The 19428-nt window shown below is 37.9% G+C and overlaps 1 protein-coding gene across 1 annotated transcript in view; it reads left to right on the forward strand.

The window, feature by feature from the left end:
- The first annotated feature begins 7992 nt into the window (after positions 1–7992).
- Positions 7993–19428, forward strand: part of LOC132526528 (uncharacterized) — a 42486-nt gene continuing 31050 nt past the window's right edge. Inside the window, exons 1-7 of the mRNA XM_060160874.1 lie at positions 7993–8064; positions 11142–11456; positions 11957–12052; positions 12739–12969; positions 13732–13754; positions 15249–15346; positions 16382–16865. Of these exons, the coding sequence (XP_060016857.1) occupies positions 7993–8064; positions 11142–11456; positions 11957–12052; positions 12739–12969; positions 13732–13754; positions 15249–15346; positions 16382–16865 (1319 nt within the window). The remainder of the gene's footprint in view (positions 8065–11141; positions 11457–11956; positions 12053–12738; positions 12970–13731; positions 13755–15248; positions 15347–16381; positions 16866–19428) is intronic.

Raw genomic sequence — 19428 nt, forward strand, 5'->3', positions numbered from 1 at the left:
CTCGGCCGCAGGAGCCGCCGCCACCTTGCGGCGCTCGCCTCCCTCTGACGCGCCACCCGCGGCCCCCGGGCCGGGGCCGGGGCCGGGGAGCCAGGTGCCTGTGCATGAGACGCTCGCTGGCCCCGGGCTCGGACGGCTTCGGACGGTCTCGAATGGTCTCAGAGGGGCGATGGCTGGCGAGAGGAAGCCCAGCGATTTTCCAGTGCGGGCGCGGATGGGAGGCCTCCCGTGGCGCCTGGGCTCACTCTGCCCGGGAACACCGCCTCGCCCAGTTTCATAAATATGATGCAACTTCAGGCCTTTTCCCCTTTCTTAAAAGCAGATGTAGATATTTGTTCTATGAAGCTACATTAGGGGTAATATGTTTTAATATACAGTTTAATTTGTTAAATAATGCGTGTCAGATAATTTTGAATAAAATTAAAACCAAAAACCCAGGAGGATTTTTTTCTTCCTGTGAAAATGGAACTTGATTCTAAAAGATATATAAAAATTCAAAGAGTTGAAAATATTCCAATTAATCTTGAAAAACACATGTTGAAGGACTTGTTCTCAAGATATCAACTTATTTTAAGAACTTGAGTCCTATGGGAGTGTGTATGTTTTCTAGACCAGTGCGTCTCTAAATTAAAGTACATTTAGGTCACCTGCGTGTCTTGTCAAAATGCAAATGCTGATTAAGTATATCTAAAATAAAGCCTAAACTGCTCTCAGGTGATACTGATGCTGCTGATCTTTGATCAAACTTTAAATAAGATTATAGACTAGTGGTTTGCAGCTCTAGCTGCATATTCACCTGGGTAGCTCTTAAGTGCACTAATACGTAGCATCAAACCAATTAAATTAGAATCTCTGGGATTGTGCTCCAATCATTGGCATGTTGAAAACTCCCAAGTGATTTTAATGTGCAGTCAATATGTTGGAAACCTAAGAGATCCAACGTATAGAAGGAAGCAGACATCTGGAGGTTTAAAAACTGTTGAGTGGTATCATTGTCTCTAGCCTCCTCTTGAGAACCTCTAACATATTAAAGTTGGGCCAGAGGTAGAGATCATACAAAAATGAGCCTGAGAATACCCAATATAGAGGATATTGCCAGGTATTTGTATACAATCTGAGTCATAGAGCATGGGGTCAGTTTCCTCAGACCATTATTAAGAATATATTGTAACAAATAGGGCTTCCCTGGTGGCGCAGTGGTTAAGAGTCCGCCTGCCGATGCAGGGGACACGGGTTCGTGCCCCGGTCTGGGAAGATCCCACATGCCGCGGAGCAGCTGGGCCCGTGAGCCATGGCCGCTGAGCCTGCGCGTCTGGAGCCTGTTGCTCCGCAACGGGAGAGGCCACAACAGTGAGAGGCCCGTGTACCACAAAAAAAAAAAAAAAAAAAAAGAATATATTGTAACAAATAAATGGAAAGGTTTCCTGTGTTCATAGGTTAGAAGAATTAATACTGTTTAAATGGCAATACTACAGAAAGCCATCTGTAGATTCAATGCAATCTCTATGAAGAGTCCAATAGCATTTTTTTTACATAAGAAGAAAAAACAATCATAAAATTTATATGTCACCACAAAAGACCCTGAAAGAAGACCAGTGACTCTCTTAACCACTGGCCATTTACCAATGCCTTCATCTGTAGGCATATGGACGCACTACACTAGCGCTGGGAGAGCACAGTACCACAGGCCTCGCTTGGGGATTGCCTGCTTCTTTGTGATGCTGGTGATCTCTGCTGATGTGGTTGTTTCCTGGTCTCTGTGCACTTGGTCTGCATGTGTTTCCTTAGTGTTGTCTTCCCTTGAAGGGAGACAAGCTTCAAAAGCTAGATCAAGTAGGTTTAGCTGCCACTCTAACGAGTCTGAATTTTGTTTTTAAGTTTAATGAGAAAGCTTTGAAGGATTTTTAATAATAACATGATCTGATTGCTACTTTATGAAGAAAACTACTGAGTCAATGATTATGGGTATGGGAGCAACAGTGGAGGAAGAGCCCCCCTAGGGGTCTGTTGCAGAAGTCTAGATGAGAGAGGACTGTGGCTAGGATTAGATGAATACTGGTGGAGCAGCTGGATTCATGACGTATATTGATTGCAGAGCCAATAGAACTTACTGATGGATTGTATGCAAGGTGTGAAAGAAAAGGAAGAGTGAAGGGCCAGAGGTGCACCAAAAATCTACAAGACAGCTGTGAAAAACATTGCAGAAGGTGGGAGAATATCTTGGTGTTCACCTGGGGATGGTGATGAGAATAAGAAGCAGATGATATAATCAGAGGGTAGTAACTTCAAAAGAGAACAACCAGTGAATTGATGATGTCAGAGCAAAGGTCCATCATTCCTCTCTGACCCCATGAGTCCCTACAGGACTTATTTCTACTTTCCCATGAAGTGGAATTTTTTCTGCTTTTAGGGGAAAGGGTATCATCAAGTAAAAATATGTGTCAGGTAAGATAGAATAGAGAAAGTGCTGTTAGAAGGAAGATCAAAAATCTAGAGAGATTTTAAGAATGCCCTTGTGGTCCAGTGGTTAGGACTCTGTGCTTTCACTGCAGAGGGCCGGGGTTCAACCCCTGGTGGAGGAAGTAATATCTTGCAAGCTGTGCAACATGGCCAAAAAATAAATAAATAAATCAAGAGCGATTTATTCATAATCTAATGGTACTGAAGGTACACAGGGACTGAGGATGTAAATGAGGAATGAGTGTTGGAAGAAAAACCATGAGGGGGTCCCCTAATCCTAGTAGTATTATGTAAAAGCTATCATGGAAAATAGGCTGAAGGTACATGTTAATTATAATACTGAATAGGGAAACATGGTTTAAAGGCCAAATAATATAATTTACCATTCTGCCTGGAATGTTAGCATCATGGTACACACAGCTGGTATTGATAGGAGGACATGGGTTGCAGCCCTCTTTCTGTTTTACACTTTAACTTGGTGGGTCTTTTCTAATTTCTACATTTACTGTTGAATAGAGTAATTGTGACTTCAGGAGGAAATCATCCAGTCATGGTTTTCTGCCTTTCTTTTAAACTTTCTTCTCATTTACTTTTATCAGTCTTTTATACTTTTCACACTACACTCCTGTCTCACTTCTCACCTGTTATATGTTATGGTTTATTGTACAATATACTAACATTCTAACATCTTAAGTTTCAAACTAACTTTGGGCAGTTTTTAGACATAGGATTTTAATACTCAACTAGAAGTAACACTTGTCATGAATCTCAGCCATCATGACATCAACTTTTCACTTTTTTGGAAACAGAATGTTGCTATCTGGATGACCAGATCATCCTGTCACCTTGTGACATTATTAATGGCATCATGTTTATATCTATACAGTGAGCATCTAGGTGATTCCTCATTTATGAGAGGTAAGGTAACATCTTCAGCCAAAACATGAAATCTGACACTAAACATTATTTTTTCTCTATTGAATCTTAATTATTGGTATGTTTATTAAGAAATTTACATATACTGCTTTGTTAGTACATATGTGGTACTTTGTTTTCAAACCTTGCTGTGACCCATTTGAAGGGATTTGGACTTTGAAGTTACAAGATTGCCTCTTCTAGGATGTTAGAAGGGGTGAGGGAAGATTATATAGGAACAATTTAATTTTATGAATGGAGAAGATAATGAGTTCTGTCTTGCTAGAGGCTCTGAATAATGTGCAGATCAAATGTGTTAATAGTTTTACTGAGAGACTGATTTTCCAGTACTAAAAGTCTCATATATTTTTTAGCTTTGAAGGAAAGACTGCAAGGGGTTGGCATAAATCAACAATGTTGCTTTGTTAAGTGTGCTTTGTAAGATACAAATATCCTCTAAGATGCTAATAATTAGGTAGCAGCCTTCTGCTTTAAGCTTAATTAAGAAGAACAGATATTGAATTTGTATCCATATATTTTTTTAAAAACTCCAAAGACTTGCTAAACCAGCTAACTGGACTTTTTACAATGGATTGGCAAGATCAAGATTGCAGATGCCACCTATTAAGGCAGCGACATGCTTCACATTTAAGGTAATACTGCTCCTTTTTAGAACTTCTTACATTTAATTACATATTCAATATTTGCCTTCTTATTGTATTGTAGGCTTCCTAAAGGCAAGGGTCATATCATCAGAATTTTTCACGATGTCTGGAATGCTATAGCCACTCAATAAATACTGAAAAAATGAATAATCTAATTTTAATTTGGGAAGATTAATCAGGTTGGGAAGCTGTGCTAATGAATAAAATGATTTTTCTATTAGTCAACATTTACTAGCTATAAAAATTGAGATAAGAGTAAGAAAAAACAAATTTCACAAATAACTTAGTCCTTCTTTTAAAGCATGAGAAAATCAAACAATTTATTAACATGTATACATGAGAGAGACCCAGAAAACTAAGTAACTCCCAAAAATGGCTAAAACTCTCAGGGTTTGGGACTTCAAAGGGGAGGAAGGCATTTCACATGGAAATGGAAAAGCAAATGTTTGGTTAAAAAAAAAAAAAGTTTGCTGGGCCAGGTAGAGACAATGGAACACTGAGAGGAATTTTAACAGACTATTCCTGGTTCTTCCCTGTCTACAACACCTGGTTCATCCTATAGTTATCAATGGTGATAGCTCCATTCCTGCCACTGGTCCTCTATCTACATTCTTTTCGGCAGTTAGGGGGAAGGTAAAAGTTTATTCCTGAGTCTTTGAGGCCTTGGCTGTTTTCATCTAGAAATAGTACACATACCAAAGAGACATTTTGGGGTGGCAAATTTTGCTCTCCTACAGTCCTGACTTTGAAATTTCTTTTAAGAAGTTTCACATTCCAGAAATTGAGTCAATAGATTGCTTCATCTCACTGAGCCAATTTCTTAGTTCTGACAGTAGGTCATGTCAGTTACTCATTTCAGGAGGCAGTGATGCAAGTGGGCCCTCAAAGTTAGGCCTATAGGGTGCGAGCAGTCAGGTATTTAATAAGATGCATTTCTGTGGAGACAAAAGTAAAACAAAGTTTAATGACTGGAACAAATATAAACTCAGCAACTGAGTCCTGAGAGTTTCCATTTGAGAAGATTTCTAGATCTGAAGTTTGAAGTATCTTTTGCAGTTAGAAATGTCTCTGATGATGTCATTAGGTATTCATGTAAACTTTCTGAGTGGCTTACAAAGCAACAGGTACAGAGACTGCCTAAGCATGGGCTATTGTGGTGGTCTCTCTTACATTTATATCAAGCTGTTCAGCTTCAGATAGCAGGGCTTCAGGGAAAGGGCAGCTTTAGTTCTCAATGATTCCAAGTCAAAAGTGGGAGAAAAACTGGAAACGTTAGTTTGAAGAATTGTAGTCAAATATTTGAAGAAACTAGAAGAATTCAGGATCCATTTTGGTTTTCAGGTGGACAACCAAAATCTCAAGGATGATTAATAGAACTAGAATCTAATATTAATAACAGTGTATTATAGTTTCTACTGAAAGAGAATTTTTTCCTCTCTATAGTCACCCTCATTTTTATCAAAGAAAGCCAAATTAAAATTAATTTGTTTGCAAAATAAGATGAGTTACATGAAATTTGGCCTGAATATTTACATAAGTCTGGCAAGGATAGCAATTGAACACATAGGCTCTTTTTTTTTTTTTCACATAGGCTCTTTTAAATCCTCTTTGCTGAAACTTTTCATAAGGAATCTCCAGACTGAATTTTTAATAGCCTCTTGAAGTCAGCCAGCCAAGCCAAGAACTTACCATCAGACTCACCTGTAATACCTATAGATTTGGGTTAATTCTCTTCTTGAGGTCCCTCAAATATCCTGAGGTTCTTATATCTGCCAGGAAGTGACCTTACTTTCTCACCTGGTAAGGCTTCTGGGAATTTTGCAAGCAAGGTACCAGGCTGATTTTCCAAGGGGCTTTATGTCTCCATAAAGTCAATCTTAGTTCCTTAAAACTATCTGGTCATGTCTGATTGGATGCATATTCTAAAATGTGACATTCTAGTCAAAGCCTTGTAATATAATTAATTTTTCCAATTGTGCCCTCTTAAAAGGAGAACAGATTATTAGTGGATTTATGTAAGTAACTATTGCCATAAAAACACAAATACTCACTAAGAGTTTTCAAATTCTGGAGGGATCGGGGGGGAGAACAAATATAAATGTTTCAATTCTGCTTACAAAGGTATAATTTACCAAATTGCTATATTTCATTACATAAGAGGAAATGTTTCCTCATATATGAAAATGAAAGATTAAAAAGTAGTAATATTTCAAACAAAAAGTCATAAAAATTATAGTCATATTCATCAGTTCATTCAATCATGAATGTGATTGGTTCTTGCTGAGCTTGATCTTTTGTTAGCAGTTTTAGGAAGCCATTAGATTTTTAGAGTTCTGTACTTTGTTACCCAATTCAGTAGTATAGTCTGACAGTTATTAGAAACCTGTATTTCTTCTATTGTACATTACTTCTACAGAAGTGCTAAGGGAAAAACCATCAAATACATCTATCAACAATTACAGTGCAAGAAAAAGAAATTAGACCCTTTCGGCAACTTGATAGGAACAAAGAAAAGTGTCTTTACTAAGATTATCAGGGCTTCAGACAATGCAGCGAAGATTGGGGGTATAACCAGACATGTACTATCCTGTTCATATTCCACTCAGCAGCCATCTTTGCTCTGACTGCAAACTGCTTTTGGTTGGATAGGAGGAATCCCTTCAGGAATTGCTAAAGATTTCCTCCAGGGTAAAATGGATGGATGGAGTCATCCTATTTAAGAGGACCACCATTTGTAAACCTTTAAATCACTTTCAGAAAGAAATACTGGGGGAAATGTGATAGGAGGGGGGAGGGCAGGGAAGATGACATTTGTTGAAAACCTACCATCAAGTTATGTTGCAAGGCATTTTCAGTGGTTAATTGTATCAATTTGAACCTATAACATTGTAGTGAGGTAGGCAAAAACCCCAATCACAGAGGAAGAAACTTGAGAATTACAGAAATTTGGAGACTTGTTCAGGTAAGGGAGAACCAAAGAACACAATCCCATCAGTTTCGATGTTATATGTTGTTGAGAAACTAACGTGTTATCAGGGAGCAGCCAGGACCAGAAATGTTTCCCAAATGTGCCAAGTTAGAAATTAGAATCCGACAGCAGAGTGATCAACAGTGAAGGAAAAGCAGTAGTTAAATGCACTTGGCTGCCAACATTCAGCAGCTCCTGGAAAGAGGCTGGTAAGTAGAGTTCTTCAGGGAACAAGCAAGGACATTTTCAGTAGTCCCCCGGAACACAGACTTGTCCAGGGTCAACAGAATGGACGTTGTCTACCAACAAGCAGAATGTCTCCTCTCCCTGCACGGCTTCCTCTCTCCCATCGAAGTCCCCGGGTGCTCCAGGGGCCAGGAGTTTGCTGCCAGTTTCCATTCGCCTCTGGACCCACCTGTGGGGCGGAGGCGGGGCTTTGCGGAAGGCTGCAGCGGGTGAGGTTGGCAGCAACCTGGCCGTTCTTTGGATCCCCTGGGCGCGCTCTAGTTCGCCAGCATTCCCGAGGCTCGCTCGGCCAGCAGGCTTTTCTCTCTCAGTCCTGCGGAAGCCACGGCCAAGTCCAGGGTCTTCCGTAGCTTTGGATGTGCTTGGCTACAGCGCTGGCATATTTCCTGGGTGGATTTATGCTGGATATGTATACCGACCCCTTCCCCAGATCCCAGATCTTCCGCTCCTCCCTGCAGCCTCCAAAGCGAAAAGCGGGAGAGTTTGGGGTTGGACGGCTGTGCTGTGCTGTGGGCGCCGGGCCAACTGAGCTCCTGGACCTGGCGAGCTCCGCTAATTTCAGCAGAACTGGAAACCGGATGGAATGCATTTCGGCCTTCCTAATACAGTGTGACTGAAATTCAAATTTATTAAATGCTCACAGAGTTCAGGGTACTGTGAAGGGCTGTTAGAAAGACAATTTAGAAAAAGATGATTTCACTTACAAGCACCATTAAGGTGTCAAAACTTGCAACGAATATGGGCAGTGCTGCAAAAACTGCTCTTCCCTCGTCATTGATTAAACAAATGTCTGTGGAAGTCTCCCTGTGTGTCAGGCACTGTGCTATGAACTAAACCCCCAGGGCAGAACAAGAAAGATAGAGGCCGTACCTTGATACATAACAGGTGGGAAAATGAAAAGACTATCCCTCATCTAAAACTCGTTTAACCAACTCAAAATTATATATCAGAATTTGAAGATTTTCTGCATTTATAGGAATTTTTTTTGTTGTTATGCTCACCATGATCTATTTCTTGGATAAAGGCTTTTTTTTTTTTTGGCTTCTAGTTTTTATAAAAGTCAAAAGCAATTATGTGTGTGTGTAGTATGCATATGTGTATGTATTCTCCACCTACCACCCATCCCATCTCAGGCTGGCTTAGGAAGCCTCTCAAAGAAACAGCCACTTCAATGGACACTCACCAAAATGTAAGGTGGAAACTGGTATCTGAGATGAAAGCTGAAAACATTAAGTCATTTCTTCAGTAAATTTGTTTTGCACATTTGATCCACAAAATAAAGTGTTTAAAATATTGCAGGGTGAAAATGGGCATAGAGGGAACCTACCTCAATATAATAAAGGCCATATATGACAAACCCACAGCAAACATTATTCTCAATGGTGAAAAACTGAAAGCATTTCCTCTAAGATCAGGAACAAGAAAAGGGTGTCCACTTTCACTACTATTATTCAACATAGTCTTAGAAGTCCTAGTCACATCAATCAGAGAAGAAAAAGAAATAAAAGTTATCCAAACTGGAAAAGAAGTAAAACTGTCACTGTTTGTAGATGACATGATAATATATATAGAAAATCCTAAAGATGCCACCAGAAGCCTACTAGAGCTAATCAATGAATTTAGTAAGGTCGCAGAATACAAAATTAATACACAGAAATCTCTTGCATTCCTATACATTAATGATGAAAAATCTGAAAGAGAAATTAAGGAAACACTCCCATTTACCATTACAGCAAAAAGAATAAAATACCTGGGAATAAACCTACTTAAGGAGGCAAAAGACATGTACTCAGAAAACTATAAAACACTGATGAAAAAAATCAAAGATGATACAAACAGATGGAGAGATATAACATGTTCTTGGATTGCAGAATCAGTATTGTGAAAATGACCATCCTACCTAAAACAATCTACAGATTCAGTACAATCCCTATCAAATTACCACTAGCATTTTTCACAGAATTAGAACAAAAAATTTTACATTTTGTATGGAAACACAAAAGACCCTGAATAGCCAAAGCAATCTTGAGAAAGAAGCACAGAGCTGGAGGAATCAGGCTCCCTGTCTTCAAATGATACTACATTTAATCAAGATAGTATGGTTACTGGCACAAAAACAGAAGTATAGATCAATGGTGCAAGATAGAAAGCCCAGAGACAAATCGATGAACCTATGGCCACCTAATCTATGACAAAGGAGGCAAGAATATACAATGGAGAAAAGAGAGTCTCTTCAATAAGTGGTGGTGGGAAAACTGGACAGCTACATGTAAATCTACAAACAACAAATGCTGGAGAGGGTGTGGAGAAACGGGAACCCTGTTGCACTGTTGGTGGGAATGTAAATTGATACAGCCACCATGGAGAACAGTATTGAGGTTCCTTAAAGAACTAAAAATAGAATTACCATATGATCCAGCAATCCCACTACTGGGCATATACCCAGAGAAAACCATAATTCAAAAAGACACATGCACCCCAATGTTCATTGCAGCACTATTTACAATAGCCAGGTCATGGAAGCAACCTAAATGCCCATCGACAGACAAATGGATAAAGAAGTTGTGGTACATATACGCAATGGAATATTACTCAGCCATGAAAAGGAAAGAAATTGGGTTATTTGTAGTGACGTGGATGGATCTAGAGACTATCATACAGAATGAAGTAAGTCAGAAAGAGTAAAACAAATATTGTGTATTAACGCATATATGTGGAACCTAGAAAATGGTACAAATGAACCAGTTTGCAGAGCAGAAATTGAGACACAGATGTAGAGTACAATCCTATGGACACCAAGGGGAGAAAGCGGTCGGGGGTGGGGGTGATGAACTGGGTGATTGGGTTTGACATGTATACACTGATGTGTATAAAATGGATGACTAATAAGAAAATAAATAAATAAATGAACATTATAAAAAAATTCTCTTCACAAGAAAAAGTATTTGTAATTATGTAGTGTGACGAATGTTAACTAGACTTATTGTGGTGATTATTTCATAATATATATGAATAACAAATCATTCAGCTTGTATATCTGAATCTTATATAATGTTATATGTCAATTATACCTCACGAAAAACCAATTTTCTTTATTCATTTTATTAAAGATAATTATTCACATAAATATTGTATAAGTAGTTACTACATTATATTTATATTTTAATATGAATATATCCATTGATGTATATGTTATATGCATAATATATACAAAGTATTCTGATTAAAAGTATTTACAGGGGCTTCCCTGGTGGCACAGTGGTTGAGAGTCCGCCTGCCGATGCAGGGGACACAGGTTCGTGTCCTGGTCCAGGAGGATCCCACATGCCACGGAGCGGCTAGGCCCGTGAGCCATGGCCACTGAGCCTGTGCGTCCAGAGCCTGTGCTCTGCAACGGGGAGGCCACAACAGTAAGAGGCCCGCGTACCACCCAAAAAAACCCAAAAATTTACAAATGTATGAGTCCAAACAATAGATTTTATTTGGACATAAACCACTTATTCCACAGTACTCATAAAATATTAAAGGTAAGAAAAAGCTTAGCACAGTTAATTTCACCAATTATTATATATACAATTATTTAAACAACATTTGAATGCCTAGTTACCCTTTTTTATGAGAAATGTATATAGTGTAGGTGTGTCAATTATTCCAATTAATGTTTTATTTTCAAGCATAATCAGATAAACAATGGCTAGAAACATCATTAGCTATTACAAATTTTAAAAGTAGAGTAAGAAAATACATTTTAACAATTATGAAGTCATTGCTTGAAGAATAAAAAATCATTTCATGAAATCATTTCTTCAGTTCAAATGTATTTTCAAACAACTTGTGTGGGGTCAACCTTCTTACATTTACCATAAAGGAAGTCTGTATTCTTTTAGGGTCTTACCCCTCAAGTGTTGTTTTCTATATGCTGCAAACCCAATCAGCTGTTTTCACACCTTCCTGTCCTCTCCTCTTCAGAGAAGCCAGATTTCCAAACCAATATTGTACTCAAGAGGCTGGCTTCCCTCGCCAGACAGGACACAGCTAAACAAACCAACAGCTTGGAGGCGCAGATCTGCTTGACACACAAAGAAGCCAAAGGACTCTTCTGTGAGGTTGACAAGACCCTGCTCTGTGGCCCCTGCTCTGAGTCCCCAGAACATGCAGCTCACAGCCACAGTCCAATACAATGGGCTGCTGAGGAATACCGGGTAGGTGATGCTTCTAAAGCAGTTAGGAACCTACAGGCTCCTAAATCAGAGAGAAATAATAAAGTTGATGGGGATGGAGATGGTCGAGGTGGAGATTTTTCAGTGTGGGTCCCAAGATAGAAATGTATCATTTTAATGTTGTTGCCCAATTGTCCAAACATGTGGAAATGCTGCATCCTGGGGCATGTGGCAGCACCAGGCACACTGGCTTCTGATGTGAGCTTGAGGCTTTCTCAGTCAGGTTATATAAATATATGAGTCTCAATTTCTTAGGAAATGGATTCCATCATCTGTAAAGTTCCCCCAATTTTGTAGGATACGTCTCTGTCATTTCTGATATTCAAAATATTAGAATCAGACTAGATTAACGTGGAAAAATCTTATCACTTCATTTTAAATCAGAATTACCGGTTTTTCAATGACTCCCTTTGCTCATAATTAAGGAGATGAAATTTACAGTATCATCATCTGTGTCACTAAAGCTTATGGGTATTTTCCAGGAGAAACTTCTAAAGAGAATGGGCTCTTTATGGAAAATGACACAAGAAATGCAAAACCATCTGAATCTGGAAACTCACAAAACTCCGTCATTAGAGGTAAGGATGAAAATGTTCCTTTTCATTTGTATGAATATTGACATAATTCTAGCTTAGACTTTTAGCTCAGTTAAAGTTCCCAGTTAAAGGACAGTGGTCTCTTCCCTGGAGAAGTAGTGGTTTCAAATGACATATCAGTGATCACAAATATACAGGCCCATACAAGCTATTTCAAATATTGCTAGTATATGGGAAAACCAGGGCATGAAAATTATTCATAGTCCAAATTTTGAAGATTTGGATAAACTTTCTCAGATATGGATGATAAAAGAACATTGCACTCAGTGTGATTCTAAAGGAGAGGAGAGGAATAGAGTAGTACCTAGAGGAAAAATAAAGAATATTTTTTAAACTGTATAATATGAGGTTTACATACTTAAAAATATATTTAGGAAAGTCAGGCAAAGGCACAAAAAGAAAAGAAGATTCAGGTAAGAGAAAAAATAAATAATGGACTAGGAACCCTGAAGAAACCTCCTAGGGAGAAAAACTGGGATCCCTCGGATGGCTTGATTTAAATGGGGAAAGAAACTAAGAATATAGAGAAAGGATGGACAGGAAGGACCCTTTGAGGTGTGAGGTAGAAAGTTTGTCAAGAGCTTTCCCGATGACAGTAAGGAAATAATGTTTGACGTTTTCTGTTGAGAATGAGGATGAGTGATTCTTTGAATCCACTATCTCTGCAGAACTATGCGGCCATAAGGAAGGTGATGATCAAAGTTCAGTATCAGAGGATCCACTTGTTTCTCCAGGAGCAGGAGCAACTCCATCTGGAGGCGCTGGAGGAAGAAGCGAAGGAGACTCTTCAGCAACTCAGGGAGAGTGAATTCAGAATGACTCAACAGAAAGAAAATCTGAAAGAAATGTACAGAGAGCTGACTGAGATGTGCCACAAGCCCGACTTGGAGCTGCCCCAGGTGAGAAGGGAGGTTCCATCCTCAGAGACGGAAGTACTATTCTGGGCACCGTTGCCATGACATTGAAATGTTACCTGCATATACTCTTATCTCAGCTAAGGGATGATGCTCCTTGACTCCCATTATCTTACTTGTCCAATCCCTTATTTCTCATAGCCTGGTAATTTTTGGGAGTTTTTTTTTTTTAATCCTTTTATTAGCTAACATAGGGCAAAATTATTTCAGTGTGATCAGGGGGACTCTCCACACTGATTATCCAAAGCCAGCAAAATTCTGTAGCCAGGAAAAGTTAACATTGTTGGAATAATTTTCAATATATGTTCCCCTAATCCCTTGTCACTCTGTCATCCCATACTTACTGAATACATTGAGGTTTTGCCCATTGTCTAGAAAAAATTAGAACTGGTAATCAATTTCAATGTATTCTATAATTCATTTTGTATGGTCCTCTGTTTTGCTTTAATTGTTATCATAAATGAGATCTCTCCTTGGGAATAAGACAGGGCACTGAGTGACACTGGAGACCTAGATGTTGTTGCATCATAACACAGACTCTTCCTGGCCTTCTTCCTTCTGTAATGCACCCTGACTAAGTCAGTCATGTTTTAGTTTAGGCTCTGTTATTAAGATAACCTCTAATTGTTCCTTAGAGAAGAATCAGAGAATAAATACCTTAATGAAAGGAACAAACAAGAATACTAAAGAAGATGCAAAAGGACAGAACTCTGATGATTAACATCATCTTTTCTTTTTCCCTTGCAGAACTTGGGCAATGTATTGGAAAGGTGAGTTTACACTAAAGATTTCTGATTTCTGAGAATGTTTCTGTCTTTTTGATGAAGTAAATGTACAGTCATCCCTTAGTACCATGAGGATTTGGTTCCAAGCCCTCCCCCATACCTAAATCTGAGGATGTACAATCCCTTATACAAAATGACATAGTATGTACAAATAACTCACAAACATTTTTCTAGTATCCTTTAAGTCATCTCTAGACTACTTCTAACACCTATTATAATGTAAATTAAATGCTATGTAAATAGTTGCCTGGTGTGCGGCATTTTCAAGTTTTACTTTTTGAAATTTCCTGATTTTTTTTCTGAATATTTTTCATTCAGATTTCACAGTTTCAAATCATGATGGAATCCACAGGTGTGGAATCCTAACAAATGGCAGATGGACTGTACATTTTTTGAGCTATTAACATTGTTTTTGTGGCTATTTTCTACTTTACTTCAAAAGAGTTCTGAAGGACTCCTACTCCTTGGTCTCAGAAGTTTCCTGCTCATTTGGTTGATTTCAAATATACCTAAAAGGCTTCTGACATTCTGGACTTTGTTCCACCTCTCTAGCCTTACCACAGTAAAACGTACTGAACGAAATTTTCTAAGTTGCAATAGAGGAAGAACCTACCTGAGTGAGTTGGAAGGTGAATAATACTGGACAGAGGTAGATTCCCTAAGAGTGGGAAGAGGGGCTGTGATTTTGTTCCTAGAAGTAGCAGTGACTCAACCTGTTCCATCACTGAAAGCCCCCTTGTAAGCTGGACCTCAGAGGGAATGGCTTCCTGGTGCACACTGGGAAGTTGTACTTTCAGGACAAGGGTAGTCAGGCTGGAATTGAATTCCCTCGCTGTGCTGACAAGAGCAAAGCTGTCTGGTTCAGTGTACTCTTCCTTTTGGTGACTACTTGCTGACTGAAGTACAAAAGCTTTGCCTGAATTTGTGCTCTCCGTAAAATGCCCAGGATCTTTGCATCACCTGAGATTGAATAGAGCAAGTAAACAAACCTCAAAATTTCTAGAAATGGAATAATGACTAAAATGAACGGGGAATTTGAAAACGGATATAATTTATATTTTGGAAAAAAGTAAGGTAACATATTTTTTTAATCTCAAGAGTGTAGAATATAATGAATGCACAATTAACCAAAAATGGGAGAATTCTGATGAAATATCTAGGATTAAAAATAGCTTCTTTTGAAGATTAGGATTGACATGTATATGCTACTATGTATAAAATAGATAGCTAATGAGAACCGACTGTATAGCACAGGGAACTCTACTCAGTGCTGTGTGGTGACCTAAATGGGAAGGAAATCCAAAAAAGAGGGGATATATATACACATATAGCTGATTCACTTTGCTGTACAGCAAAAACTAACACAACATTGTAAAGCAACTATACTCCAATAAAAAATATATAATAAATGGCTTCTTTTGTAATGGTTGTGTGATTAACCTTTGGCCCTGAAGTGTAACTGATATCATTGTTTTACAGGACTGATTTGGTACAGATGCAAAAGCCTCAGCCAGTGAACCCAGAGCTCACTTCCTGGCCTGTCACTGGAATCCTAGACATGCTGAACAGCTTCAGAGGTAAGAGTCAGCGCTTTGGTGATCAGGCCTCCATTTCTTTGATGGTTCTTGGGAAGGAGTCTTCTTTGATTTTATTTTTTCTGACATGAAGTTAGTACATGACTTTCCAAAGTTGTTATATCTTTTCTGCCAATACAGTCATGCTACAAAGAACAAGGCTGAACTTTGCAACCTATATTTTACTGCAAATGCAAAGCAAGATACATATTTTTAGTTACATCTGAAAAAGGCTGAGCAAGAATAGAGCAACTGGATTGTTATAGATTGTTATAGTCAGCTAGTTATAAAGAAACAGAATAGTTCTCAGAGTAGCAGTTAATGTTGTATGTTTATTCAGTTTATTTCACTCTTGAAAGGTTATATATGGCATTGCTGGTTTTAATTTGTTCTATATTACAATTGTTTATCATGCATTATACAAAGAATATTTCTTATTTCTATAATTACTAACTTTTGACAAAATAGACTACAATTGGCTTAGGCAGAATCATTGTAATGCTGTTAGATCAATCTCAAAATAATTGAAACGTGAGGGATATGTGAACATGGTTAGTCATAACATGCTTTTAGAAGCTTCCAAACTATTCATTGATGGATTTCTATCAACATTTTTGCTTTGAAAACTTGCTAGGTAGAGACTCTAGCCCAACAAATACGCACATACTATCAAAGTGCTCTCTATATATTAAACAGTGTTAAAGACAAAAGACACAAGAAAAGTTTTCTAAAGAAAAAAATAAAATTTTATGTGTCCTGAAATAAACTATCAAGAATTTGACATTAAATCAGACTTCACAGAGTTCATGATATGTCTGTATGATTTTTTCTTTTTCTATATGATTTGAGGTGTTTCTATGTGCTGTAGAGATAGTTATAACTATTGTTCTTCATAGAAGAGCCAGTCTGAACTCCCTTTTGTCTTCATTTTGTATTTCCTTGGAGGAGGGAAAATGAAAAGACTCATTGGGTAGAGAGCCTCTGCCTCTCAGGCCATGGAAATCCCACTTGTTGACCACATTTTTGCTCTTTCTGCAGTGGATAACGTTCTGAGTCAGAAAACGACCATTCACAATGTGAGCTTTTCTGAGGATGATACAACTATGATATATGGAGATGACCATCATGGTGTGTCCAGAGAGCTCCAGGGTGCAGAGAGTTTTGTGGCCTGGGGAGCTGTGGCCTTCACCTCCGGAAGGCATTACTGGGAGGTGGATGTGACACATTCCTCGAACTGGATTCTGGGAGTCTGTAAAGATATCTTGACAAGCAATACTGTTATCAGTATTGATTCTGAAGAAGCATTTTTGCTATCTTCTATGAAAGTGAACAATCATTATATTCTGTCCACGAACTCCCCACCCTTAATTCAGTATGTGCAAAGGCCTCTGGGTGGGATTGGAGTGTTTCTGGATTATGACAACGGAATTGTGAGCTTCTATGATGTTTGCAGAAGTTCCCTCATATATACTTTCTTTCCTTCAATCTTTTCCTCCCCTCTGAAGCCTTTCCTTTGCCTTAGGTCTCCATGAATAGTCAAGTTCTGTGACCATTTATTAGATGAACTTTTCGTCGGAGGAAGTTACTGTCCTGAGACCTCATGTGAGGCTACAGGATGATACTTGACTGTCTCTGAGCCTATTGTAATTTAATGGAACATAATGATGGTATGTTTATAAAATGGCATAACCATGTTGAATGTATAAATTTGTTAATTAAATGATCTATTAATAAAAACTTTTTTATTGAGCATTTCTAAAATATAATCAATATTCTTTTAAAAAATATTTGTATTAAAATAAAAATTACATATCATAAGGTTCATTTACATTTTAAGCAATGTGTTTTTTCTTCCATAGTTGAACCATACTGGGGTAGAAGAATGAAGTGGTATATATCTCAGCATAGTAAACAAAAGGAATAGCTCAGTTTTTTCTTCAAGTGTGACCTAGTTGGTTGGATAAATGTATTTGACAGATTTGGTCAAACTCTTTCTCTTTGTCAAACATTTAGACTTTCTCTAAACCCTGGTCATTCAGCACATCACAGCTCATCAACAGCTTTTCCAGAAAGTTTTTCCTGACTCCACAGACCAGTATAGTTCCTCTTATAACACACTCTCTGAGCATATGTCATCTCATCATAATGTTCAACAAACTTTCCCCAAATTACTAGATACTTTTTACTGCAGACTGAAAATTCTGAGAGAGTAAGGATGGCCTTTGACTTATTTACTACTATATTCCCACGAGCCAATGAAGCACTTAGAACATAACAAAAATAAACATAAGGCAAATGAATGAACAAATACATGAGTGAAATAGCTAATACACAGAAAAAGTATTCTATCATCATTAAAATTTTCTTTACAGACTAGCAAAAGTTAAGAGAATTCAGCAGCACCAAACCAGCTTTACAACAAATGCTAAAGGAACTTCTCCAGGCAGGAAACACAAGAGGAGGAAAAGACCTACAATAACAAGCCCAAAACAATTACGAAAATGATAATAGAAACATACATATCGATAATTACCTTAAATGTAAATGGATAAAATGTTCCAACCAAAAGACATAGAGTGGGTGAATGGATACAAAAACAAGACCCATATATATGCTGTCTACAAGAGACACACTTCAGACCTAGGGACACATACAGACTGAAAGTGAGGGGATGGAAAAAGATATTCCATGCAAATAGAAATCACAAGAAAGCTGGGGTAGCAATTCTCATGTAACACAAAATAGACTTTAAAATAAAGACTATTACAGGAGACAAACAAGGGCACTACATATTGATCAAAGGATCAATCCAAGAAGAAGATATAACAATTGTATATATTTATGTACCCAACATAGGAGCACCTCAATACATAAGGCAAATGCTAACAGCCATAAAAGGGGAAATAGACAGTAACACAGTCATAGTAGGGAACTTTAAGATGCCACTTTCACCAATGGAGAGATCAACCAAAATGAAAATAAATAAGGAAACACAAGCTTTAAATGATACATTAAACAAGATGGACTTAATTGATATTTATAGGACATTCCATCCAAAAACAACAGAATACACTTTTTTATCAAGTGCTCATGGAACATTCTCCATGATTGATCATATCTTGGGTCACAAATGAACCCTTGGTGAATTTAAGAAAATTGAAATTGTATCAAGTATGTTTTCCAACCACAACACTATGAGAGTAGATATCAATTACAGGAAAAAATCTGTAAAAAGTACGAACACATGGAGGCTAAACAACAAACTACTAAATAACCAAGAGATCACTGAAGAAATCAAAGAGGAAATCAAAAAATACCTAGAAACAAATGACCATGAAAACATGAAAACCAAAAACCTATGGGATGCAGCAAAAGCAGTTTTAAGAGGGAAGTTTATAGTAATACAATCCTACATCAAGAAGCAAGAAACACCTCAAATAAACAACCTAACCTTAAACCAAAAGCAATTAGAGAAAGAAGAACAAAAAAAAACCAAAGTTAGCAGAAGGAAAGAAATCATAAAGATCAGATCAGAAATAAATGGGGAAAAAATGAAGGAAACAATAGCAAAGATCAATAAAACTAAAAGCTGGTTCCTTGAGAAGATAAACAAAATTGATAAACCATTAGCCAGACTCATCAAGAAAAAAAGGGAGAAGTCTCAAATCAATAGAATTGGAAAAGAAAAAGGAGAAGTAAGAACTGACACTGCAGAAATACAAAGGATCATGAGAGATTACTACAAGCAACTCTATGCCAATAACATGGACAACCTGGAAGAAATGGACAAATTATTAGAAAAGCACAACCTTCCGAGACGGAATCAGAAAGAAATAGAAAATATAAACAAACCAATCATAAGCATTGGAATTGAAACTGTGATTAAAAATCTTCCAACAAACAAAAGCCCAGAACCAGATGGCTTCACAGGTGAATTCTATCAAACATTTAGAGAAGAGATAACACCTATTCTTCTCAAACTCTTGCAAAATATAACAGAGGGAGGAACACTCCCAAACTCATTCTGCAAGGCCACCATCACCCTGATACCAAAACCAGACAAAGATGTCACAAAAAAAGAAAAC

The sequence above is a fragment of the Lagenorhynchus albirostris genome, chromosome 9 (genome assembly GCF_949774975.1).
Source record: "Lagenorhynchus albirostris chromosome 9, mLagAlb1.1, whole genome shotgun sequence".
NCBI classification, from domain to species: Eukaryota; Metazoa; Chordata; class Mammalia; order Artiodactyla; family Delphinidae; genus Lagenorhynchus; species Lagenorhynchus albirostris.